At 40.6% G+C, this 26,350-nt stretch overlaps 1 protein-coding gene across 5 annotated transcripts in view; it reads left to right on the plus strand.

Annotated features, from left to right (window-relative positions):
- The first annotated feature begins 3,730 nt into the window (after positions 1-3,730).
- ACBD6 (acyl-CoA binding domain containing 6) overlaps positions 3,731-26,350 on the plus strand; it is a 231,736-nt gene continuing 209,116 nt past the window's right edge. For 4 of the 5 annotated variants that reach the window (XM_072648487.1, XM_072648485.1, XM_072648488.1 and 1 more), the window contains exons 1-3: positions 3,731-3,955; positions 12,448-12,512; positions 17,011-17,107. In XM_072648487.1, coding sequence (XP_072504588.1) covers positions 3,731-3,955; positions 12,448-12,512; positions 17,011-17,107 — 387 coding nt within the window. The remainder of the gene's footprint in view (positions 3,956-12,447; positions 12,513-17,010; positions 17,108-26,350) is intronic. The other variant, XM_072648489.1, reaches the window with a different exon arrangement.

Genomic DNA, 26,350 nt, shown 5'->3' on the forward strand with positions numbered 1-26,350 from the left:
TCCTTTTTTCTCAATAACTTCATAACAGCTAAGTGTCCTTCTGGGCCCAGCTAGCTCATAGCAACTGTCTCCCCCTTGTTAGCCAATTTTGAATAAATAAGGGAATCATTTCTTCCTCTATCCCCCTCAAGCAACTCATGTCTTTAAAGATCCCAGAGCAGAAGTCCACAAGGGCATCTATTTGACTGAATCCAAACTTTATAGAAAAATCCTCTCGATAAAAGGATTTGTTCTATAAAACTTACACTCAGTCAAAAGACTGTACCAAAGGACCTTAGAAGCCCATGTGTGGCATTGAGATTGCAGGTTCTCCACCCTTGTGCCAAAGCATAGATTTGTAAGCATAGGTACAATATGATGCCTAGTATACCATGAATCACCATCCTGGAACTCCTGAAAAGGAGTAAGCTTCTGTTAACACACACCAGAGATAGGACTTTCTTTACACAAAAAGGGAAAGCTGGGAAGCAGCCCCTTTTGCTGGGGGAACAATAATCAGAGCACTACTCCCCTTGCTAGGAGAAAGGGTATGATAACCTAGGGTTCTATAGCTCTATCAATAATCCCTTGATTGCCAAGGCCAAAATTTCCTTCCTTGATTATCTCTTAAGTGGTATCCCCATATTAGTGGTATCCCCACATGAGAATGTAGAATCTCTGAAGGCAGAGACTGAATCACTTCTGTAATTGTATCTGTAGCTCCACACACCTAGGAGACACTCTAACATGCTTGTTGATTTTTGATGGATTATTCAAACAGTTCCTAAAATCTCATCTCCTTTGCCCTTTCTGACTGGAAGAGAAACTGTGATTTCTTTACTTGTTTTATCTGTACATATAACCTCCATTTTTCTATTCTGTACCACACATTTCTCCTAAATTGTTCTATTCTGGGGTAAATATCTCTGTATGTTCTTTATTTTTCTGTATTGATATTTCCATGTATGAACATGTATAACCTGGAAAGGTGAGCAGGCAATTTAATTGTTGCACTGTATTCATGAGACATTAAAAAACCTAGAGGAAGACCTCACTTTAAGAGGCAGTATGACCTAGCAGACAGGGCAATGGATTTGGGTTGAGAGGTCAGATAGTCTTTGTATGACCTGTTAACAAAAGACTCCAGGCCCAAAAGGAACCCTAAAGGAAAGAGTCCAATCACAGATTACAAAATGTTTATTGTCTGAGAAGAGTTTGCAAAAAACCCCCCAAACCAAACAAACTTGTAAAAGAGAGAGAGGGAAGGAGAGAGATTTCAGTCGTTCAAAGGGGGTGTGGAAAAGGGTGAGATATTAATAGTTTCTAGAGATTTTTGGATGAAGAGTGGAGGTTAAGTGAGAAGACATCTGGAGACACAATACGCCAGCCAGTGGGATGTTTTAGAAAAGTACTGAGCAACATCTTGAGTCTGCAGCAACTGCTCAAGGTTGGTTCTGTGGTTTCTGGCAGCTACAGGTATCTCCAAATTTGACTAGAGTTCACTGGTACGTCAAGCAGCCCTGAGCTTCTGATTGGCTGGTTGTTGTGTATTCCCACGGTCCCCCTCCCCTGTAAAAAAGTGAAGCTCCACCCTATCTAACAGGTTAGCATCAGCCCATGTTCACAGACCCTAGGCAAGTTGCTTAACCTCCGTTCCTGTTTGCTCTTCTGTAAAATGAGTTTCAGAGTCTGTGGCCTCAAAGTTCCTTTTGAGTCCTAAATTTGTGATTCTATGATCTAGCTGTGGAGAATTTATGGGAGAATGTGGTTAAGAGTCATACAAGATGAGAAAACAAGCACAGGTTGTGCTATGCACTCGTAGATCAAATGCCCAATCTCCACCAGACCATGTCCCCAGTCTCATACTGTGAGCTTCTATGGGTCAAAGGGTACATCTCTCTACAACGTTGACCCATGACCATGCCATGTCGGCCTCAATAACTCACTCAAGCCTTAATTGAGGGTTCCTTGAAAGACCAGCCACTTGGTGGCAGGCCAGGTGACAAGGTTCTTTAGCTGGGTCAGTCTGCAGGGAGAAGGAACACAGCTTGCTCCTGGGCTGGCGCTTCAAGTTCTTCCCGCATGGCAGAAGCTGGCACTGCGGCCGTCTTGTCCAGTTAGAGGAAGGCGTGGGTGGAGGCTCCTCCCCCTGGTCAGTAAATTCTGATGGCGATAATCCAGAGAGGTCTGCGAACTGGAGGCTGAGATGGCCTAAGAGGGCAGTTCAGGAGGACAGAGGGGCTGCTCCCCAACTGCAAGCCCTCCTTCCATGGGGGGCCTGGCGCGGCCCTCCACCTGCCCGCACGGGGCCTGGCGCGGCCCTCCACCTGCCCCCACGGGGCCTGGCGCAGGCCTCCACCTGCCCGCACGGGGCCTGGCGCGGCCCTCCACCTGCCCGCACGGGGCCTGGCGCAGGCCTCCACCTGCCCGCACGGGGCCTGGCGCGGCCCTCCACCTGCCCGCACGGGGCCTGGCGCGGCCCTCCACCTGCCCGCACGGGGCCTGGCGCGGCCTCCACCTGCCCGCACGGGGCCTGGCGCGGCCCTCCACCTGCCCGCACGGGGCCTGGCGCGGCCCTCCACCTGCCCCCACGGGGCCTGGCGCGGCCCTCCACCTGCCCGTACCGAGCTTGCTGTGTGGGTATCTCTGCCTGCTGTGTGCCCCTTAAGTCTGTAAGGCTCTCGAAGGCAGGGGTGGTCCTTTCGTGTCCCTGGCACTTGGCACGAGGCTGTTATCGTAGTGCAAGGCCTTACAATATCAAGGCTGGCACGGGGGAGGGCACTAGATCACACAAAGAGCCCAAGGTCAAGGCCATAGCATCCCCTCCTTCTAACAATCAGGACAATGAGGCTGACGAGGGATGGGAAGGTCCGGGATCCCCCGCGTGGGACCTCGCCTGGAGGGGTGCGTCCCGGGCGGCCTCGCTTGGGCGGCCTGCAGCCCCCGACCCACGTGCGGGAAGGGTTCGGCCGCGAGGGCGGGTCACGAGGAGGAGGGTCACGAGGAGGCGGCGCAGGCAGGCGGAACCTTCCTCCCCAATTCGGCGTTTCCCCCGCTCCACTGAGGCCGCCGCACCGCTCCTCAGCCCGCCTCGTTCCCAGCCCTCCGCTGAGAGGGGCGGGGTCGCTCCAGACCGCGAGGCCCAAGTCGCGCCGGTATCTCCCCCGCCTCCCACACTGCCACTCAGGCGTCCTCTGGGGAGGGCGGTGGGAGGGCTGTGAGCCGAGCCCACCCGGGGAGCGACTACGGGCGCCGAGCAGGCCCAAGGCCGGCTCCCGCGCCGCGCCTCCTCGCGCTCTCTCCCCTCACGTGTCGCCCTCCTCCTCCCCCAGCCCCGTAGACTCGCTCCCTCCGTCCCTCCGGCGGCGCGCCGAGCGCTCGTCCCCGTTGGCGCCCGAGCGCGCCCCCGCTGCCTGCGCGCCCCTGCTGCCTGCGCGCCCCCGCTGCCTACGCGCCCCTCGCCCCCGCCCCTTCCTCCCGCCGTTGGAGAGATCGGACCCCCGGGGTTGGCGAACTTCCTTCTGGCGGGAGCGGGAAGAGCCGGGCCCGGGTCCGTGGGGGAGCGAACGAAGGTGGACGCCGGCCTGCCCCGGCCCCGGCTTCACCGCAGGCGCCCCCGGGGACAGTTACAGCGAGGACCCGAGAGAGGGGAGCGCGCGCGCGGGCAGCGCCGGCAGCCGGAGCCGAGGCTGAGCCGACCCGCCCCGCCGTGGGCCGCCCCGGGCGCCCGTCCCGAGCGGGCCCGGGGGCCATGGCTTCCCCCTACCCGGCCCCGGGGGCCACGACAGGCGACAGCGGCGGAGAGCTGAGCTCGGGGGACGAGTCTGGGGACGTGGGGGACTCCCCGGCCGGCCCTGACCGAGAGCCGCCCGACAGCCTGGCGGAGCTGTTTGAGAAGGCGGCGGCTCACCTGCAGGGCCTGGTCCAGGTGGCCAGCAGGGAGCAGCTCCTCTACCTGTACGCCAGGTACAAGCAGGTAACGTCCGGAGCCCAGGAGGAGGGGGCCGGGGTCAGGGTCAGGGTCAGGGAGAGAGCCCGGCCCCTCCCCCGGCGGCACCCCACCACGTGTCTGCATCACTCTGTGTACCTGCCCGCCTACCTGCTGGTATGGCTGTCTGCCTGGCTGTCTGTCTGTCTGCCTACTCATCAACATCTCTGTCGAACACCCACCTACTGATCTCTCTGTCTCTCTCCTTCCCCTCTCTCCACCCGCCTATCTGCCTCTCTGCCTCCCTCCTGATCTGTCTGTCTTATCCATCTGTCCTCCCCTGACTGTTCCTATCTGCCCACATGGCCTTGACTTCTTTAGGGGTTAGATTTGGAGACTGGACCATTGTGCCCCCTCCTTCAGTGGTCCGCTGAATAATGTATATAGGTAGTGCTTTGTAAGGGCGGCAAAATGTGTTTGACAAATATTATTTTGTTTGATCCACCAAACGACCCTGGGAGGTCTTCATTTTACAGATGAGGAAACTGAGGCAAAGAGAAGTGAAGTCACTTGCCTAGGTTGTCACAGCTAGTGTTAGTAATAATTAATAATAATAACAGCAACACCTAACATTTTTATAGCACTTACTAGGGGCTGGACACTGTGCTGAGCCCTTTCTCATGATTATCTAAGCGATCCTCACAGCAGTCCTGGGAGGTAGGTGCTATTATGATCCCCATTTTAAATATGAGGAAACTGAGGCAAACGGATGAAGTGATTTGCCCAGAGCTCCACAGCTACTAAGTGACTCATCGTATTTGAATTCATGTCATGTTAGCACAGATTAACTATTTGCTTTGTGCCAGGTACCAGGCCAAGCTTTGGGCATATAAAGAGGAGCCAAAGATAGCCCTTGCCCGCTAGGAGCCTACAGTGTAATGGGAGAGGCAACATGCAAACCGCTGTGTACATTCAGACATACAGACAGGATAAATTGGAGATAATTGACAAGGGAAGCCGCCAGCTCTAGGGGGGCCTGGGAACAGGCGCAGGTCTTCTGACTCTCCACTTGGCCACCTGGCTGACCTTGAATATAATACTCAAGCTCTCCAAGCCTCAGTTCTTTCATCTATAAAATAGGTATGATCATAAAAGTTGTAACTGAGTCTTGCTTAGACCAGAGTATCATGAATAGTTCATGTGGTCATTGTAAATGAAGAGCTTTGACACTGTGAGAGAATGATAGTTCTATTGCAATAAACAAGAAAATGCTGGACCAAATAAAAGATTATTACTATTTTTGTTGTATTTTTCAATGCTTGCCTATCTTATATTTCTATTTTGACTGACCATGGTTTCCTGTTAGAATCAGACATTTCAGATTGGGAAAAGAATTTGAGATCGTCTAATACAATCTTCCCAATTTACAGATAAGGAACCTGAAGTACCAGGAGGGAGATACACCATCAGTCCGTAAGCATTTATTAAGCAGCTGCTGTGTGCCATGCACTTTCATAATCTCTGGGAATACACAAAGAGGCAAGAGACAGTCCCTACCCTCAAAGAGCTTACAATAGAATGGGGGAAACAACAAGGAAATATATACAAACAAGCTATATGCAATATAAATAGGAAATAGCCAACCGGCTAGGAAAAGCTTCCTGTGGAAGGTAGGATTTTAGTTGGAACTTGATGGAACCTGGAGAAGTCAGGAGGGGGAGTTGAGGAGGGAGAGCATTCCAGGCATAGGAGACTGACAGAATACTGGAAGCCAAAGAACAGAGGGTCTCATTTGTGGAACAGCCAGAGAGCTCCATTAAGCTGGACAAAGCATAGAGATAATTTCATTCAAACACTTCATTTGAGAAATGATGAAATCGAGGCCCCAAAAGATGAAGTGATTTGTCCACATCACACATAGTAGTGTTCTTCCCATTATACTACAACTTAAGAGCAAATCTGAATTTGTTCATGTATCCTGTAGGGAGTCATTTCACATAACTTCAGTTAAATAGCAAAAAGAAAGATAATCTTTCCTGTCAGTCAACAGTCTTATTAAGTACCCTCTTAATTAACTAGGTTGTTGGGATAGTGCTTGCCCTCAAGTTATTCTCTAGGCCTACTGAAGAGACAAAAGATGAATATGTGAAAACTTAAAAAATAAGAATTAAATTATAGTAAAACCTGTGTTATCTTAAATCTTTTAAAGAAGAGTCATTTTTGAAAGCTGATGTGTTATGGAAATCTTTTAAAACATACTATACTTTGCTGTCTTTTTAAAAAATGAGTTTTGATATCTTTTTTTTAATATCGTAATTTTCCCCAGCTTCCTCCCACTCTGAGTTATACTATATAACAAATAACATTTTTTAAAGTCAAGAAAAAGAGGAAAAAAGTCCACAGAACTGATACGTGCATCAAAAAAATCTGAAAATATGTGCAATGTATAGTATTTGTTGCCCTCCCACTTCTGTAAAGGGAGGGAATAGGGATAGCTTTTCATATCTCTTTTTTTGGGGCCATGTTTGTTCTTTATAATTTTGCAACTTTCACTACACTACTTTTTTTGGCCATTCTTTCCATTTACACTGTTGTAATTAGTTTACATACTTTTTCCTTGGCTTTACTTACTTCACCATATCAGTTCATGTAGATTTTTCCATACTTCTATACATTCTTCACATTTGTCATTTTATACAGCAGAGTAACATTCTATAGCATTCATAAACTGCAGTTTGCTTAGCCATATCCTCATTTGACGACTTTTCTATCTTAAGCAAACTCTACTGGGCATTTTCTAGGTGACTTAAGGTCTTTATTTGGAAAATCAGCTATTGTGCTGTGCTGAAGATGTAATTGTAGGTGCAGGCAGATAGATCAGCTTTCATGAGCACCAGTCCCAGCATTGAGTGGCTCTCAACTAGAACTTTAGGTTGGGGTGGGGGAGGAGGCTCTGATATTACCTGGGTTTTTTTTTTTTTTTGGTCATTTGCTTCTTTTTCCCAAAAATTGGAATGAAACAGGCACAGCTACATGCCATTCTGGACAGTATACATATAGCTGCTTTTTCTATAAAATTAAATAGTGATAGAAGGACCAAAATAGCCTCCTAACAGGTATTTTTCTTGCTCTTTAGAAATCTTCCCTGTTGCTGCCAGTACGCCATTAATGCCTTCTAAATCACTAAATCAGACTCAGTAGACCTTGTCTCCTTGTTATAAGATCAGGGGACTTCATACTGGAAGGGATGTTAGAGATCATGTAGTATAATCCTCATTTTTCCAAATAAAGGAAGCTGAAGTTGAGTGACTTGTTTTAAGTCACATTGGTAGCAGAATCATGATTCAAATCCAGGTCCTTTGACTTCCAGTTCCCATAATGGAAAAAGTACCCATTCTTGTATCCCATTTCATTGTTTTCATATCATTTCAAGAATTCTTGTTAAGATCTTGTGTAGACTTACTCCAGAGACTGTAACTTAGTCACTGTAGAAGCATTTGACTTTTTGCATATGTGAACAGCATATATATAGTGATATCCTACATGATGATAGGATTTTTAGATCTAAGGATAAGGTGGCCGTAGGCCCTAATTTTCCCTAGCCCATTCTGCCTAGATCACTACCCTCATTCCTGAAATTAAACAAAGGAAACCCCACCCCCCCCGTTTTTTTTTTTTTATCAATAACTTTATTCTTCTCTAATGGAAAAGAGTGGAACCTAGAACCAGTCCCTTCTGGTGGATGGGGATGAAGATGCCTTGAACAAGCGAAGAATTTGGTTATCACCTTAATCCATTTCCTTAAGAAACATCTTTTTGCCTTGGACCTATTAACCATCTTTCCAAGGAGCTTTTTCCCAGGGGTCTGGAAAAGGCATTAGAGAAAAATATTCTGTAATATTTCAGTTTTGCTAAAAAAAGGTTTTGCTTCCGCATGTGGAAGAGGGGTTTGATTTGTTCTGTGTGGCCTAGGAGGACAGAATCAGGAGCAACGTATGGAAGTTTCAAAGAGCCAAATTTCATCTTGATAGCAGGAAGATTTCCTAACCAAGTCGTCCCCAAGTGGAATCATCTGCCTGGAGAAGTGGTACATTTTCCCTTCTCAACAGCCTTTAAGCAGAGGCTAGATGACTGCTTGTCAGTCACAATGGGGGCTTTCCATCTAGCCACTGAGACCCCTCACAAACACTGAGCACATCTTTCCAGTAATACATGGGAAGTAACCTTGTTGCCTTTTTTTATTACGCAGTCATAACTAGAAACTGTATTTTGTCTCTTTTGTTGCTACATTTCTTCATCCTTTGTTCCATTATGATTGTTAGTTGGACACTGCTTTAAGCAGAGCTCGACTGCGTGACAGGAAACTCTCCTTGTCACTGTGAAATTGTTCCTAATCTGTCTCTAGACTAAGACAGATTGGAGTGAAGCTTATTTTTTCCCACAATTAGTACATGTAGAAACAGCACAAGTGTCTTCATTTTATTTAAACCACTTTGTTTAGGAAGCATTGTTTTCCGGTGTAAAAAGCTCTGGCTTTAGAGCTTGGTTTAAAACTCAGACATACTACTTACTGCTAGCTCTGTGACTTAGAGATGCTGAAGGTCTCTGGGACTTAGCTTCCCATCTGTAAAGTGAGGGAGTTGGACTAGTGGTCTTCTAAGGTCCTTTCCAACTCTAAATCTATGATCCTGTGATCCTGTGAACTGCCGGGAAATTGATTCCCTGGCATCTGTCATAATAGAAATTAGCGAAGCACATAGTGTAGCTCGGTGGATAGGGTTGGACTTGTAGTCAGGAATATTTGAGTTTGGATCTTCAGATACTAGGGACCCTGGGCATGTCTATACTTCAGGTTTCTCAAATGTAAATGGGATAACAGTACCTTTCTCACAGGGTTGTAAGAATCAGATGAGATAACATGTAAAGTGTTTTGTACACCCAAATAAGCTATGTATGATATAACATCCTATTTAATAGATAAATAAATACTGACTACCTTGATAGGCTAGTTTACTCAACTTTATAAGACTTCAGGAGATAGACTTCTCAGATACAAATCATCTGGAAAAAGTCACAATGTTTTGCAGCATCATGACTTATTAACTCCTTTTCACCAATTATATTTAGTTCTCTGAGGCTTCTAATACTATAATTTTAAAAATGAAGGCCACATTTCTGAAAAGAAACAAACTAATTTGCTCATTAACATTGCTTTTTCATTAATTGGGGTCAAAGATAGAGGTATCGTCAAATCTTTTCACTAAAAACCATAACAAACAAGATGATAACAAGGATTTTACATATTAACAAAAATTGTACCATAAATTTTAATAAATTGAACTTTATTATCATGCTTTGAAAAGTTTACTCCTAAAAAGTCAATGGCTGTTAAGAGTGAAAGTCAATAATAATAATAGTTGCCTCTACTAATCCCTTACTTTGACTAGAGGTAACCTTGGGTTTTTGAAACCCAATTTTCAAAATGCTAGTAAAGTTCATACCTTGTGGGCTTGTTCAGCTGGAAATGCTTTTAAGTACAGTGCTGGCCTGGTGATGGAGGATCAGCATGGCTGAGTTTGGGAGGCTCCTCACCAGGTTTCCTTCAGGGTGATGAATTTTGAGGGCACAGTGACTAGCAAAAATTCTACTTAGGTTTAAAGGGGCTGTGCCCTGCTTTAATGGAGGCAGTATTGACATTGACAAAATCAGCAATCCTTGAGTAGGAAGTGGTAATAGTAAGCATTATCCTTTTCCCAAAGTACTTTCCTTAAGATAACTTTTATTTTTTTGAGGGGATTGAGTCCTGGAGGAAGAATGCTACTACAAGTTCACACAGGTGGAAAACTCAAGTTCAGGTTTTTTCATTCTAAATCTAGGACTTTTTGCAGTCTTCTTTATCTGTTTGGCTTGTTAAATAAGAGAGCAGTTGGAGAGTTGTGAACCAATCAGAAAAATAATGATTATGTAAAATTTGCAATATCTGCTGTTCCTGGTGTTCGTAAATATTATCTTTATGTATAAAATCAGGTTCAGGCTCTTCTTTTTGCTTTTGTCATGATGTCACATTCCTTTGCTACAAATTCTCATTGATCTAATCTAATTTTGTCACTAGTTTTTATTCTTTTTCCTAAAGTGACAGCATTGACAATTTTTCAGGTATGACTATAACCAGGGATGTGCTGGTAAATGTTTAATAACCAGCTTTCTACTCCCTAAAGTATATGCATGACATGACACACTTTTAATCTGCATTGTTAACATTTTCTGCAAATTTTGTAGGTGTAAATGCTCACATTGAAAATTTAACAGTTGGCTCTCAAAACCCACATAAGCTTGCTCCAACATAACATAACCCCTAACTGTACAATATAATGTCTATTATAAGGGATGTCTGTGAAACATTTACATTTTCAACTAGTTGTGTCTCTACCATCAGCAAATTAGTGGATTGTAATGGGGGCAGCTAGGTGGTGCAGTGAATAGAGTTGGTGCAGGAGTCAAGAGGACCTGAGTTCAGATCTCACCTCAGAGACTTGACACTCACTAGGTGTATGACCTTGGGCAAGTCACTTCACCCCAATTGCCTCATCCTGGGTCATCTCCAGTCATCCTGATGAATATCTGGTCACTGGATTCAGATGGGTGTGGAGGAGAAATGAGGCTGGTGACCTGCACAACCCTCCCTCACTCAAAACAAAGTCAAGTGCAAATTATGTCATCATTTCTCTGATGGCATGGTCTTCTTCAGCAATGAAGGACAAACACACACAGTGGACTGTAGATGTTCAGAATATAATAGCTTTTTTTTTTTTTTTAACTGGGCTATGCTTTCCCCATTCGGGACTCAGTGTAGCAAAAGCCTGTTTAACCAACTTAGTTATTACACTGGGAAACAAAAAAACCATTCAAAAACAATGCGTCTTTGGCTGACTCAACAAATATCCAATGATGATAGCCGCTACTGACTTAAATGGTAAGTAGTACCTATACCACTACAGGTACTAATTTGCTGATCTTTGATACATTTAATTTAGATGTAAAGCACAGAAGTCGTGCATTTTTCCCCCAGTGCTTTTAGTACTTTGCAGGTAGGGATAATAAAATATTACAGGTCATATTACTGGTAATAATCTTGTATACAGAATAGAATGAAATAAATGAACTTATTTTTTTCTCTTGAAAGATTTTTAGGTTGGTTATGAATTTGAATCTGGTCATCAAAATTGAAAATTAATCATACTGATAGTTATACTGCATACTAATTAAAGATAAACTGGCCTCCAGAATACATTTTGTTTAAAATCATTTGATAACTGGATTAACAAATATCTAGGGGGTAAAGCTCTTTGATGAGAAGTCATCTTTATTTCATAACAAAACATACACAGTGAAACCTTATAAGGCATGGCAAGTAGAGCTGGCAACAACATTTCATTGTATAGTTTCTTTTTATCACCGCTCAACTGAAGGTAAGTAAGATTTTGCCTTAGACAAAAGTAGAGAGTGGGAGTGCGTTGTTCATCTCTCATCTCCTCTTGAAACTTCCCCTCCATCCCTGGAGCTCTGCTTTCTGATGATCCCTTCTTTATGTTAGATAGGTCTCTGACCTTTTGCTCCCATGTTAAAACAAGGAATAAAATTGAAGCCAGAGAGGTAAATCAAATTGTCTAAAGTCACAAAGTGAGGTCATGAAGAAAAGGGACCATAACCCAGTCCAGTTCTCTTTTCCCAGTACTAGGGACTGATTGCACTGTAAGTGGGACTCAGTCACATCTGGTGTTAGTTCCCTCAGTTTGTATTATTTGTGTTATTATCTTTTCTCCTAATGTTGAATGGAAAGCCTTTACCTTTGTTAAAGGAATTTAGGGAAGGTTGTGGGGAAGATATTTTGGTGAACTAGAGGGGCCTTTGAAATTGTTCTAGGCCAAGTGGTTAGCTTGCAATCAAATTTAATTTATTCATTCTCCATTCATCCTTGGTCTTCCTTCTTCTCTGGTAAGACTGACAGAGCCATAGTACCTGAAAATATTGGGAGAAGAGAAGTGTTTGTCCCTTACTACAACAGATTCTGGGACCTAGATTCTTTCCAGACTTACATCTACCCCTTTTCCCCCCTTTTTTAGCTCATATTTCCCTTACCCTTACAGTAGCCCTATTCTTATCTTGTCTTATACTAAGATTCTCAGACACATAATTTATGTTTTCTGGTACATTTGAAGTTATTTTAGATTTTATTTTTATTGGTTATAATAGCTTCTACTATTTCATGTTATTTCTACATTTAGTTATTGGAATTTTGACAAATAAGTCTTTCATTGGAATTTATCCTATTTGTTAATAGTATTGTACTTAATTATAAAGAATAAGAATATTCTACATTTAAAGATTTTTAAAGGATTATTTCTTTTAGAAATAATACTAAATTTTCTATTACAGCAGATATTTTCGTAATTATAGCAATTACATATAATTCATTTGCAATGAGAAAAATATTTCTTAGGTATTTAAGTAAATAAGTTATTGATATTTTTTTTCTCTAGGTCAAAGTTGGAAATTGTAATACACCTAAACCAAGCTTCTTTGATTTTGAGGGGAAACAGAAATGGTAAGACAGAATTCTTGGAATTTCTATTTGATCTTGTTAAAAAATAGGTCTATAGGAATTAAGAAATAATGAGCAGATTAGAGTATTATTCTTAAATTAATCTCTCTCAAGTCTAATGACATTCAAACAGTTTGTAGAGAGATTAAAAGAATCCGCTTTTATCTAAGGTTCTTATGTACTGTGAGTTTGGTAGATAGCCAGTCTCTGATTTACTGTGCCTTACATAGGAATGTTCTCCCTGGCCTCAGTTGGATGGTGGATTACAAACATTGGTTTTTCCTCTTTCCTGCTACTGCTTAGGATTTTCCCTCTCCTATCTCTTTCTTATCTTGTCCTAATGTGAGGTAGCATGGAGACTTCAGTAGCAGGAGGAGCAAAAGGAAGGGAAAGTAATTCTTCTTTGCTACTTTCCCTCCACTCATTCACTGCTACTAGTGATCTTGTTCTTAGTAAACCTAGACTGTCATCATCTTTTCACTACCCCAGGACTTACCCTATTTCTGTCTCCACAGGCTCCACAGTCCTCCAGCTCCATGGTATCTGTACTGAGTAGCCTTTCTTTGGTATACCAACAGATACTTCTAAGCATCTTTTCCTCCTTCTCTCTTGTATTTTATGTACACACATATACAGACCTACAACTTTGTGTGGCACAGTTTACCTCGTATGTGATTTTTTTTCTTATTTTTCTTATTAGTAGTGAAGTGTGAGAGAAATGATTATTTTTCTCTTATATTAATAACCAACTATTAAATTAGGATTAAGGTTTTTCCTTCCTCCTTCCTCATTCAGAAACCAGCCCCTGTAGGTTATTCAGCCAGTTGCTGAAGGACATTGCTAATACATGAGAGTGCCCAAATCCTCTGAGTACATGCTTCTATATCTTGGGTGCAATCCTACCCAACTGGAAGATCTTACTAACTGAATCCAGTTTAGTCAAGTTCTTGCACTTAGGAGATAAGCCCCTATCCTTGGAGCCTTCCATTAAAATATAGGGTGACCCAGCTTAAGAAGGGGAAAACCAATCAGGATATTTTGGGTAGAGATGGATTCTTTTGTCCAGATTATTGGAGGTGGCTGAGTCTCATGATCAGGTCGTATTCATAGCAGGAGATACTGAAGATTTTTTGCCCACCTCCTCATTGTCTGCCCCGTCAATCTGGAAGTTTGGTTAAAAAGACAAATAGGCCAGGTGATACGTAAATCCATATTATTTATTCCCTTAAAGCTAGCAGATACATGATCATGGAGCCAGAAGGAAACTTCTGACTGTCTGGTACAAGAATGACCAGGCTTAAATCTGTTTTAGGACAATTCCTAACTCAGTATGTCTGTGTCACTCAAATTTATGATCCCCATATATGATTAACCATTTTATGAGAAAAGAATTTTCTTAATTGAATTGGTGATAAATACAATAAGATAAGAGAGTTGACAAAGTGTCAGTTGAAATTATGACCCAGGATATCTGTGTTTTCTTTACCATTAACATGCCATAACATAGTATAAAATATTAAGATACAGAAAAAGTCCCATTATTCAAGATAATGCCTCAGGTTAAGGATCTCATAAAGAATGCTAAGTCAGTTCCCATCTAGTTTTGTTGACAGGGTATTCTTTGGGTTTATTCTGAGAGCAAAGAAGTTCTGGTTGGCTAATTCAACCCCTGGCCCTTATTAAGGTCCAAAAATGATATTAAACAAATATCACCCTTCATAACTTGTTTACCAATCAGAGTTGATTTCTACCCTCAGGGACATCCCTCCCCCTCTTTTCCAAAGACTTTTAAGCATCCCATGTTCTGGGTGGGGTTGCCTTTTGGCTGCCAAGAGGAACCACTGTCCTCAATTTATTATCTACTAGCCTAATAATTATCCAGAAACTCTATCTCAGAAAATTCGTTAGAGCTAGAAAGAAGAGTGGCTTGAAATTTAATCTCCTCTTTTCCCATCAAAGACATTGTATGGTATAATCACCATCTTATTTGTGCTTTAACTCAATTGTTTTGTTCTTTGGGTTCAACTTTAAGATGTTAGAGGTCTTAGACATAGAATGAATGTCATTAATGTGATACAGTGACTAAGAAAGCGAATGCAGTCTGAGGCTGTATTAAGAGAGGCAGAACATCTAGGAGTTTAGAGGTCATGGTCCCACGATGCTTTGATCAGACTACATCTGGAAATACTGTATTCAGTTCTAGACACCACATTTTAAGAAGGACATTGATAAGTTGAGATTTGTTTAAAAGAAAGCTATGGTTTATTCTTTCTTGAAGAGGACCATCTCTTCAGGAAGGTGATGCCCTGACTTGCAAGTGAATTGTATTTAAATGAGGGGGGGCTGTGCAAAGTCACCAGCCTCACTTTCTCCTCCAGAGCCACCTGGTTTCATATCCGGAAGATTGAAGATGGCCCTGAAAAGGTCTCAGTTTGACTGAGGCAACATCCATTTGGTGATTAAGGCCGGGTGAGAAATGAGACAAAGAATGGCTCCTTTTACTGTCTGAGAGGAAAAGACCCCAGGATTCCTAGCCAAAAAGAAACAATTGCTATTTACATATACTGTGAGGCAATCAGGGCTGAAACAATGACCTTAAGCAGGGCTTAGGCTGGGACCCCTTGGTGGCCAGTCAGTGAGAACCAGAGCGAATTGGGTTTAAGACAGACCTGCACAACTTGGCAGTAGGTAGAGGCTAAAATTAAAATAGGCTAACATTCTTCAGTCCACAGATAGTTTTTTAGTGGCTTATTTTCCAAGTATATGTATAATTAATGATTGAATTATTTTGCAAATAAACCATATTTTAAAAAGGGGAGATTTCAATTAATATCAATTAATTACACTTATTACTTAAGATTTTTATTTATCATGAAATCACTCCTCAGACTAGAAACAGACTGACTATGGTTGTTTGCCGCAGGTCATGTGACAAATAGGAGAGAGTGAGCAGGCACAGTAGTGACTAGTGGAGGGTGGGTTAAGTGGGGCATGGACAAAGTACTCTTTATATCTTTACTTTAGTTTATATCCTCTACATTTTTCATGGACTACCTGAAATCTTTTGGTGGCCTGCAAGGGGCCCACGGGTCAGCCATTTGTTGTGCAGGCCTGATTCTTAAGAAAGAAATCTTGCCCACAAACCCAAAGTTTTCAGTGCTCAAAAATTACATTTCTTTGGGCAGAGTACCCACAGGTAAAGGTATGATAGATATCCTGTGTGGATAGAGGGTGAGGAAGGAGGAGGAGGAGGGAGGGAAGAAAGGAGGGAGGAGCTGTGTTGCCCAACTGGCCACTCAGTGGGTCAGCCTATACTACTCACAGGTTGTTGTTTGTCCTTCTTTCTTGAAGAGGACTATGGCATGAGGAAGGTGATGCCATGACTTGCAACTGAATTGGATTTAAGTGAGGGAGGACTGTGCAAAGTCACCAGCCTCATTTTCTCCTCTGGAACCATCTGGGTTCAGTGGCAAGATAAAAATCAGGAAGACTGGGGGATGGCCACCCCAAAAGAAAGTAACCAACACAGTGAAGAGTCTTGAAATCATTCCCCCTGTGGAAAGGTTGTTGAGGATACATAGTTTGGAAGACTTGATAGCTATCTTTAAGTTTTTGAATGTATCTTGCTCAGTTCCAGAGGGTACACTAGGTGTGATGAGTGGCCAGTTGCCAAGAGGCAAACATAGGCTTGATCTAAGGAAAAACCCTGAAGTGATGTGAACTTTTCCAGACCACTTGTTTTTTTGTTGGAAGAGAATTATCTTTTAGATATGGGTTGGATTAAATGACTTCTGGGTACTTTCCAACTCTAAGATTCTCTGAAAGATTAGAGTAATAGTTATATGTGATATGAATATCTCCTGAACCCTTCCCTGTTCTCTTCACTGTGCCTGATTCCAAGTTGCAGGGCCTCATAGTTAGATGTTGGACCATTGTATATGCTGACCTGGAACTCTAACTACTGAGTATCATGGAAAGAAAATTAAAACTCTTTTTATGTAAAAAAGGGGAAGTTTCCAGATGTCAAGCAGTTGACTTAGAAATAAATTTGCGATATAGTTAATTTTTTTTTTGTTAAGTTCATTCAGTTGCATTTGTTTATCTGATGAGTTGTTTGAATTAAAGTGTAGCTAGGGGCAAGAGAGGGCTGTTTATCTGTAGTTTAGTGGATGTGTTTCAAAGTCAGTCTGAAATATTGCTGTAACTCCAAAACTTTGAGATCACTATGGGTCATTTCAGTAGTTTTTCAGTAGGTCAGTGGTTCTCAGAGTGGGGTCTGGGAATGGTTGAAGTCCTTGAGAACCTTTTAGGGGCTCTGTGAGATCAAAAATATTTTCATAAATACTAAGATTTTTTAATGTTCAATATGGTAAATATTGATAGGCATAAATATTCTTTGTGGGGAGTCCTCATAAATCTTAAGAATATAAAGGGGTCCTAAGACCAAAAAGTGTGAGAAACACTATGGTATGTCATTCTGGGTATTTCTTCTCTATTCTAGGGAAGCATGGAAGGCACTTGGAGATTCAAGTCCTAGCCAAGCAATGCAGGAATATATTGCAGTGGTTAAAAAACTGGATCCAGACTGGAACCCTCAGGTAAAACTCAGAGAATAGATGCTGTTTAACAATTAAAGCTTCTATAATTTTGCTAGTGTGGGTATTCCCTTCCTGCCTTTTTATAACTCACATGGTGTCTAAGAGTTGCCATCGCCAAACATTTATTATCTTGTGGTCAGACTAGTTATGAGTCTTTTTGAATTTAGTGTCGATGGTCCTTGGACAAAAAGACAGAGAACTTGTCACTGAGCCTATAAATGAAGCTTTTTACATCTTCTAGATCTTTCAGAACTTCCAGAGCTTATGTTCCGTTGGCTTAGCCTTAGGGAATTTAGGGTTACCTTTTTTACCATAGTCAGAAATGGAAGTAGAGTGTTTGTGGAGGTAATGAATGTCATATATTCTGAAATTTTACTGAATTCATAGTTAATGTAGTCAGTATTTTTTCTGAGAAAAATGTAAAAACATATTAGTTATCTTCCTGAATAAAATTACTTAAAAGTTGAACTATACTTAAATACTAACGTAATTATAGTCCGATATTGTAAGTTTCTTTGGGCCACGTGGGAGAAAAACAAGATGATAACAGCTATTGGCCTAAGAATTCTCATACTTAAGTCAAATTCCATTGATTTTTAGATTTGAAATTAAAAAAAACAACAACCCTGTAATATTTGACACTATTGATGTTGGATAATCTCACTTTTCTAGGTTTTTTTTAAACTACCTGATATTTCTTCTGCCTATCAAACCAATCTCTCTCAGACTTTGCTGTAACTACCTCCAAGTCATGCCCATTAACCGCTGATGTCTCAAAAAGCTATGTCTCCTCCCTCTACACTATTTTACTTGGTGATCTCATCATGTCCTGTGCATTCAATTGTCATCTCTGTGCAAATTATTCTCAGATTTGTTTATCCAACCCTAACCTCTCTTGAGCTCTAGACTTGCATCATAAACTATCTCTTGGACATCTTGAATTGATGTCCTGTAGATAGCTAAAAGGTGCAGTGGATAAATTGCTGAGCCTGGAGTCAGGAAAAACACAATTCAAAAACCTTACCTCAGACACTTAATCCCTGGGCAAGTCACTGCCTGGAGATGGAAATGGCAGGTCATTTCAGTATCTTTGCCAAGAAAACCCCAAGTGGGATCATGAGGAGTTGGATGCAACTAACTGACACAACATCAACAACATATCTAAAACTCAGCACTTCCAAAATGGAATGATTAGCTTTCCCACCAAATGTACTTCTCCTCTAAACCTTGTGATTACTGTTGATGCCATCACCATTTTCCCTGTACCTTTGGCCATCTAAGTGTCACTTCAAACTCTTTATTTGTTCTCCCTTCATAAATCCATTCTGTGGTCAATTCTTGTGTTTATACCTTCACATCACTTGTGTATGTCTCCTCTTCACTCACATAAGGCACCATCCTGCTGCAGTCTTTATCTCAGGCCTGAGTGATTGCCGTAGTCTATTGATTGTTCTTCCTGCCACAGAGATTTACTTTCTCCAAATTTATTCTGTACTCAGTTGCCAAAGTGGTTTTTCTAGAGGACATATCACATCTTACTCAATAAACTCTAGTGGCTCCCTGTTGCCTCCATGATCAAATATAGAATGGTTTGTTTGGCACTGAAAGTTTTTTACAACCTGGCCCCTTCCTGTCTTTCCAGTAATACCTTTCTAGACATTCCATCTCTGAACCCTGTGCCTCTTTATTAGCCTGCCCTCCGTCCATGGTATGTTCTCTGTCCTGTTTCCTTTAAGACTCAACCCAGATTCCATTTTCTCTAAGAGGCCTTTGCTGGTTCTACCCATTACTGGTGTCTTCTCTCTCAGATTACCTTCCCTTTCCACTGTTTTATCTTATGTGTTCATAGTTCTTTGGGTATTGTCACCCTTCTTAGAAAGTGAGTTCCTTGAGGGTGGGAACATTTTTGGCTTTCTTTGGGTCCCCTGTGCACACAGTAAGTAAGCCTTTTATATAGGTAGGTCTTAATGACCTAGGAATAATGAATCCATGAAGTGGTCTCAATACTTGAAGTCACACTACATATTTCCATTGGGCTGCACCCAGTCACCATTTTTACATAATTACAATGTCAAATAATGTACATTGGACTACTTCATATAAGATTCACTCTCTGTACCAAATGGGTACATTTCTGTAGCACTTTAAGGTTTGAAAGTGCTTTACATGTGTTATCTCATTTGGTCCTCAGTATAGTTTGGACGGTAGGTACTCTTATCCCTGTTTTATAGATGAAGAAACTGAAGCTGGGAGAGGCTCGATAATTTGTCCAGAATCACACAGCTCGCAAGTGTTTGAGGTTAGACTAGAATTCATTCTTGCTGACTACACATCCAGCACTCTCTACCATGCTACTTAGCTGCCTCTGTATCTAACCAGTTTTGTAAACTTGATGATTCTGTTTCCTCATCTGTAAAATGGGGGAAAATAATATTTGTATAATTTTATATCACAGGTTTTTGAGTTGCTCAACTTAGATAATGTAGGTAAAATGCTTTGCAGACTTTAAAAGATTCTGTTTATGAATGTCAGTTGTTGGACATTCTCCTGGAGTTTCTGGTTTTAAAAAATAATTATCAGGAGCATTCATGAGACACCTGCCTGTCCTTCCCTGGATGGTGATTGAAATTGTACAACCCTTACTCTCTGAGAGTGTGCAGTCTAAAATAAGACTGCTTGTCTTCTATCTAGACGTGTTTAATGCACTGACCTTCGCAAGAGTGTGCCAAGGCTCAAGTGGTTCATGGCTTTTGAATTCCCATGAAAATGAATAGAGTTGTTGGAAATTTGTGTTTTTAAAATCTCTTGACATCTAAACTTTGAAGTTTATTTTTTGTAATATAGCAAAGCACAACCAAAATAAATGATGAGCAAAGAAAGATTCGTGGTCACCTGTGACAACATCTGTATCTGAAGAGAGAATGTTCTGAACCTTGCAGCCTTAGTTTTAAGGGGATGCTTTGTATCTAAGGCTGCCTGCTGCCTGGAAGATCATTCACATGCAAAAAAGACCATAGGATTACATAACACAGAAAATTTTAAACAATTATTTTCATGGGAAAAATGTTTTATGACTTAAAAAAATTTAATAATAGGACTAAAAGAGGGCATCCTTCAATCTGATCAGCTGTTTCACTTTGTTGTGTTGTAATGATAATTGCCAGAGAAATACATATGGCATGCATACCTATATTTTCATAACTTTTAATCGTTCTCTTTAAAGCTATCTTGCTTCTGATATTCCTTTTTTCTGTGCTTAGTGTGTTAAATGGTGCTTTTTCATGTAAGTCCCCTTTCTAAGTATTTTTCAGTTAGAGTGACTGAGCATGTATAATTCCTGTTTAATTTCTTATTTCATCTTGTGCCTCATTGTGTCACAAATAGTCTATTTCTCGATCTCTCTGAATGAAACCTAACAATGTCTTTTTTTGCATACATTAGTAATTTAAATGAATGTTTGGCTCTCATTATAGTTTAGTGTTTAACCAAATGTAAAATGAGAATATTTATTCCTTTTCTGAGATACTTCAGTCTGTTGTTCACAAATATTTATGAAGGTGCTTGCTACTAGAGAAAGCCATTGAGAGTACAAGGACTAAGTATGAGACCATCCTTGCTTGTGAGGCGCTTATATTCTAGTAGGGGAGAAAATAATGTTATATTAAACATATATAGCATAAACATGAAGTTCATAAATGCAAAGTAGTATGAATATAGAGCATTTTGAGAAGGTCAGCAGGAGTAGTTGGGATCCAGAAAGACTTTGTGCAGAATATGCCACTCAGAGGCAGTTGGAGGTAAGAGGGGAACAGATTCCAGGCATGTACAAAGCCATGGAGACAGGAACTAAGTGTCCTGTATGAGAAACAGAAAGGAGGCCAGTTTGGTTAGATCAAAGAGTGCCAGAATGGGAGTAATGCCCATTGTGTCTGGAAAAACTCAACCTTCAAACCAGAAACATTTAACTGGTTACCTATGTGCTAGAGTCCAGAGGCTGGGAACCTGTGGCCTTAAGGTTCCCCACCCCTGTGCCAGACACTGTAAAAAGGTACGTTAAGGCTCCAGTATAGAATGTTTTAGAAGCTAAACAAAGGGGAGGCAATAGGAAGCCATAGAATCAATAGAGTAGGTAAGGCACGTAGTCATATTTATGCTTAAAGAAACTTAACTTTGCAAATGTGTAGGATGGACTCGAGTGATGATAGACTTGGAGCAGGGACGCCCGTTAGGAGACTGAATTGAGGCAAGAGTTGATGAAAACCCAAATTAAGGTGACCAATGCAGGACATTGTTTTTCTTGGCTAGAGGCAGTTGTAGACAGAGCACTGGGCCTGGAGTCAGGAAGACATGAGTTAATATGTGGCCTCAGAAACTAACTGTGTGGCCCTGGGCAAGTCACTTAACCTGCCTTAGTTTCCTCATTTGAAAAATGGGAATAAATAACGTCCTTTCAGTATTGCTGTGAGGATCAAATGAGATAACATTTGTGAAGCACTTAGCACTGTGCCTAGTAAAGTAGTAGGAGCTTGATAGATGTTGATTGGTTGATTGTTGTGGTTGGTTGATGTCTTTAGATGGATTACTTTTGACCTTTCATTTTCTTCCAGCCTTTCTTCATATACCAGATATGTTCTTTAGTGGCCACAAGAGGGAGCTAAGTTCATTGTAGTGACTGGAAAACTGGATCAAATAAGTTTTGGCGAAAAATAGTTGATATATCAGGCTTCTGCCTTATTCTTCATAATTTGTCTGTCCTAGTTAAAAACAATAACCCAATATCCCACCTCCACCCCCCCAAAAAAACCCATTTGTATTTAGGGTCTTCAGAATGTTCTCTTAGTATCTTTCCTTGCTTTACCTTGTTACTCTAATTTCCTTTAGTCAAAGATTGTCTTGTAGTTTCTGTAGTAGGTAATGGTTAATAACACTGTAATGGGTAACAACACTTTATATTCATAGGAAAATGAGAGTAGGGTTGATATACCTTGGTCTTTGAAATGGACAATTACATGGAATTTAGCAAATCTTTTTTTAATCTTTTAAATTTTGATTTTCTTTATAATTAACTATCATCAATAAACATGTATATTTTTAGTGTATAGAGAAAAAAAAGTATATGAAACCACAAATCTTTAATTTATTATGTATAATTTTTTAAAGTATATTGTCCCCCTTCTGAATTTTTTATTCTTTGTACTTTTTACATTTTATTTCATTTTTCCCTTCTTTAGTGCCTTTCTTTTAGTGAATAAGTGCGATGTCAGGTGAAACAATTCAAAACAATGCCCATGTCTAAAAAGATATGTCTTAATCCATACCTTTAGCCTATCATTTTTCTGCCAAGAGCTGGGTGGTATGCTTCATTAGTCTTCTGAAATTATGAGAGCTCATTTTATTGATCATAATTCTATAATCTTTCAAATATAATAATATAATCTTTCAAAGTTGTTTTCCTTCACATTATTGTCATTCTGTAAATTGGTTTATTGTTTCAGCCCATTTTACTTTGCTTCAGTTTATATAGTCTTTCCCAGTTTCTGTGAATTTCTTGTTCATCATATCTTATATTTCATTATATCAACATACTACAGTTGTTACGATGTAATAATATTTCATTGCATTCATTTTCCACAGTTAATTCGTAATACCACTTGCTGGACATCAATTTCATTTCTGCTTGTTGGCTGTGATAAAAGTGTTTCCAGCAAATTTTGAACCCATTCATCTACATATAGGTATTAATTCCATATCCCTTTTGCTCTTGAACTCTAAAAATTGAATTAATGAAAAAGCAGATAAATTTATACACATGATTTATCCCTAAATGTTTTTATGAGTTTTGGGATTGATATTTTAAGGAATAATAAAGCTGTTATGCTTATTTCTAAAATTTAATCTTAAAGGCAGAGTGATATAGAGGAAAGATCTCTGACTCTGGAGTCTTGGGGACTGGCATTTGAACCTAGGCTCTGCTTCCTACTTAGTACTTACATTGGAAGGGAAGAGAAGGGGAGAGAAGAGAAAAGAAAGGAAAGGAAAAAAGTAATCATTTATATTCCTACTGTGTTCCAGACACTGTGCTAAGTGCTTTTAAAAACATTGTCTCATTTGGTCCTCGCAACAGCCCTTCAAGGTAGGTGTGTTATTATTATACTCATTATACATTTAATGAAACGGAGGCACACAGAGGTTAAGTGGCTTGTTAAGGGTCACATAGCCGGTAAATGTCTGAGACTAGATTTGAACTCAGGTCTTTCTGACTATAGGCCCAGCATTCTTATCTACCAGGCTACCAGCTGCTTCTGTATGACAGTCTCTTTGTAGTCTTCAGAAAGTCAGTTAACCTTTCTCAGTTTTTATTTTCTGATCTATAGAATGAGAGAGCTGGGCAAGCCCCATAGTTCCTAATCTTTTTGAAAATAAGGGTCCTTTTTCAGTGTCATCTTTGAAATGCCTGACCTGATAGTAATCATACTGTTAATATTCATAGATTGAGAAAATATATGAACTGAGAAAGTACAGCAGTGTTCTTAATCCGGTGACTCTTTTGCATGAATATAAATTATTAGTCATACCATGTACATTCAAAAAACAGAAAAGTCTCGGGTATAAGACAAAATCGATTCAGGGCTAGTTCAGTATTAGAAAAACTGAGTATAATTGACTACATCAGTAACAAAAACAATAAAAGTTGTAGAATTATAGATGCAGAAAAAACTTTTGACAAAATGTAGCACCATTCCTATTAAAATTACTAGAAAGCATAGGAATAAATGGCACTTTTCTTCATTTGTCTAAAACCAGTACGTGTTATCTGTAATTAGGCATAATATAGAAGTCTATCCAGTAAGATTGGGGTGAAGCAAAGATATTTTTTATTACCACTGTTATTTAATATTGTAGTAGAAATGCTATCTATAATAGTAAGACAAGAAAAAGAAATTGAAGGAATGAGCATAGACAGCCAGGAATCAAAATTAATATTTTTTTGTAGATAATATGGTGGTATACTTACACAACCCTAAAGAATTAACTAAAAAAACCAACCTAATTGAAGCAATGAACTTTATCAAAGTTGCAGGATATAAAATAAACCCAAACAAATCATCAGCATTTTCTATATATTACTAACGTGTGTGTGTGTATGTGTATGTGTGTGTGTGTGTGTGTTCATCCTTCATTACTGAAGAAGACCATATCATCAGAGAAATAATGACATGACTTGCATTTGACTTCGTTTTCAGTGAGGGAGGGCTGTGCAGGTCACCAGCCTCACGTCTCCTCCAGAGCCATCTGAATCCAGTGACCAGATATTCATCAGGATGACCGGAGATGACCCAGGATGAGGCAGTTGGGGTTAAGTGACTTGCCCAAGGTCACACAGCTAGTGAGTGTCAAGTGTCTGAGGTGAGATTTGAACTCAGGTCCTCATGACTCCTGCACTGGTGCTGTATCCACTGCACCACCTCGCTGCCATATTACCAACAAAATCCACTAGGAAGAGATAGAAAAAGAAATTCTATCTAAAATAACTGCAGACAGTATATAACACTTGGTAGTCTAACCGCCAGGACACATGAAGGGACTGTATGACACAATTACAAAGCACTCTGCACAAATAAAAGACCTATCTAAACGACTGGAAAGATACTAACTGCTCATGCATGGGCTGAGCCAGTATAACAAAGAAAATGACAGTACTGCATAAAGTAATGTACTTGTTCAGTGCCGTACCTATCAGACTCCCAAAGGACTTCTTCATACAGCTAGAAGAGATGATGGCATTCATCTGGGGGAACCAGAAACCAAGATTATCAAGGAAGTCAATCTTAAAGCTGTGAAGGGGACCTAGCAGTCCGGATTTCAGGCTATATTACAGAGCAGTGATTGTGAAAGCAGTTTGGTACTGGATAAAAAATTAAGGATTGTGGATCATTGGGATAGATTAGGTAAGCTATATATGTATATACAGAAACAAATACAGCAACCTAATATTTGGATCTTTGGGCTTATCAGACACTAGCTTACCGTGTTCATTTGCTTAACTGACCAGCTTCAAAGTGTTCTTCCTAAAGTACAAGCCTGACTGTGTCACTCCCATGCTCTGTAAACTCTCCAGAACTCCCTTTCACTTATTGGCTTCAAAGTCCTTCATAATTTGTCTTCCCTTCTCCCACTTCCTTTGCCAGGTACTCTGTGATCCAGTGATACTGCTCTTCTTGCTGTATACAAGAAATTCCTTCCCCCAGTTCTGGGCCTTTTTTCCTGGCAATCCACCTTGTATGGAATGTTCTCCCTTCTTTCTGCCTCCTGGCTTCCTTCAAGTCCCATCTTATATTCTACATTCTATAGGAAGTTTTTCCGCATCCCTCTTAATTCTGGTGCCTTTCCTGTGTCGTTTACCTCCAATTTATCCTGTAGTTTGTACATAGTTGTTTACATGTCTCCCTCATTAGACTATGTGCTCCTTGACAGCAGAGGGCATCTTTTGCCTTTCTTTGTATCACCAGAATTTAGTATGTATAGATTCTTTTTTTAAATAGTATTTTATTTTTTCCAAATACATGTAAAAACAAATTTTAACATTTCATTTAAAAGAATTTTAAGTTTCAGATTTTCTCCCTCCTTTACCTTCCCTTTCTCAGAGAAAGCAAGCAACTTGATAGAGGTTATATGTGTGCAATTATGTGCAACATATTTCTACATTAGTCATTGTAAAAGAAGAAACAGACCAAAGGAAAAAAAACACATGAAAAAATAAAGTGAAAATAGTATGCTATGATCTACATTCAGACTCCATCAGTTCTTTCTCTGAATGTGTATAGCATTTTTCATCATGAGTTCTTTGGAATTGTCTTGGATCATCGAATTGCTGATTAGAGCTAGGTTATTCACAGTTGATCATTGTACAGTGTTACTGTTACTATTTATAGTGTTCTTTTGGTTCTGCTTCTGCAGGGATTCTTGTGTATAGATTAGTGGCCCCCTTTTCTATTTGAATTTGACACCACTGGATTAGAGCATTCCCAATGAATTGCAATTATGATCCCTGTACAGATCAGTTACATTTGCTCATGACCACAGACTATGCCTCTTATAGCAAATGATTAGTCAAAATAGCTGTCAGATTAGGCATTAAGCTTTTAAGCCATATTTTCAATATGTACTTCAAAACAATATGAATAATGTCTCCTTTTTTTGGTGAAAATTTAAAGAGTTATAGCATAGATGTATTGGTACAAA

Source organism: Notamacropus eugenii, chromosome 2, assembly GCF_028372415.1.
Source record: "Notamacropus eugenii isolate mMacEug1 chromosome 2, mMacEug1.pri_v2, whole genome shotgun sequence".
NCBI lineage: Eukaryota > Metazoa > Chordata > Mammalia > Diprotodontia > Macropodidae > Notamacropus > Notamacropus eugenii.